At 57.3% G+C, this 934-nt stretch overlaps 1 protein-coding gene across 1 annotated transcript; it reads right to left on the bottom strand.

Annotated features, from left to right (window-relative positions):
* Window positions 1–2: 2 nt before the first annotated feature.
* On the bottom strand, window positions 3–928 carry LOC127752039 (serine protease snake-like; the record flags this gene model as incomplete). Its single annotated transcript, XM_052276531.1, has 4 exons — window positions 891–928; window positions 708–814; window positions 344–450; window positions 3–274 (listed from the first exon to the last, which is right to left on the bottom strand). Coding segments are annotated over exons 1-4 (487 nt in total), but the record flags the coding sequence as incomplete, so codon positions are not given.
* Between the last annotated feature and the right edge of the window lie 6 nt (window positions 929–934).

Genomic DNA, 934 nt, shown 5'->3' with positions numbered 1-934 from the left:
ACAGGTGCCGACGATGTTCCAGCCGGCCGCGGTGGCGCGTAGGCCCGTCCGCAGCGGCACGTCGGCCACCGTGTTGAGGCAGACGGGCAGGAACTCTCGGAGGTCGTAAGAGGCGGTGAGCTTGACGACAGCCAGGTCGGCGTAGGCGCGGCCCGGCCGGTACTCGGGGTGCACGATGACCTCTGCGACCTCTATCAGCTGGTGGATGTCGGTGGCCTTGGGCCGCTGGTTAGTGCGGTTGGTCGCGCCGAGCAGCGCCCAGCCCACTGGTTTCCTGTGAAACGACAAGCAAACGTGTGATATTTCTCATTGTACGTCAATCGATCAGCGATCAAGAACGCACCCAGAGAGAAAGGCGCAGTGTGCGGCCGTGAGGATGAAGTCGGGGGCGATGAGCGAGCCGCCACAGGAGTACTGGATGTTGTCTCGGTCTCCGTAGCCCAACAAGGCCTGTCGCCAGAAGGCATATTGGTTTAAAAAAGATTGAGGGATGGGGGCGGGTGCTCGAATTGCGAGCATTATATAGCGCATTTCGGCTAACGGAGGAAGAAAGAAGAGCGGGTAGAACACAAACGTTCCCGAAGGGTCGTGAGATTTCTCCCTCTACGTCACGCCGGTAGAGGGGGTAGAGGCTTGACCAATTTAGGAATCTTTATGTTCTACCTGTTCTTCTTCTTCCTCTGTTATCCGAAATACACTATTCTCACCATGTGTGGGAATTCCAGGATGTCGGCCGGTTCGGCGCTTGCCGGACATGCCACGCCAGGTTGCTTTTTAGGAAGTGCGCAAAGGTCCTCCTGATGCTTCCTGCACACTTAAAGCAGATCGCATCGTTAGACTTGTCGGGATGACGCAACCCCTACCAGTAATAACGGTTTTAGACTACTTACTCCTCCTCGCCAGGTTCCCCGGCCGCGAGTCCTCCTCATCCGTG

This window comes from Frankliniella occidentalis, unplaced genomic scaffold (assembly GCF_000697945.3).
Source record: "Frankliniella occidentalis isolate FOCC.00 unplaced genomic scaffold, Focc_3.1 Scaffold3334, whole genome shotgun sequence".
Taxonomy (NCBI): Eukaryota; Metazoa; Arthropoda; class Insecta; order Thysanoptera; family Thripidae; genus Frankliniella; species Frankliniella occidentalis.
The sequence above is the reverse complement of the archived record's forward strand: the minus strand, read 5'-3'. Positions and strand labels throughout refer to the sequence as shown.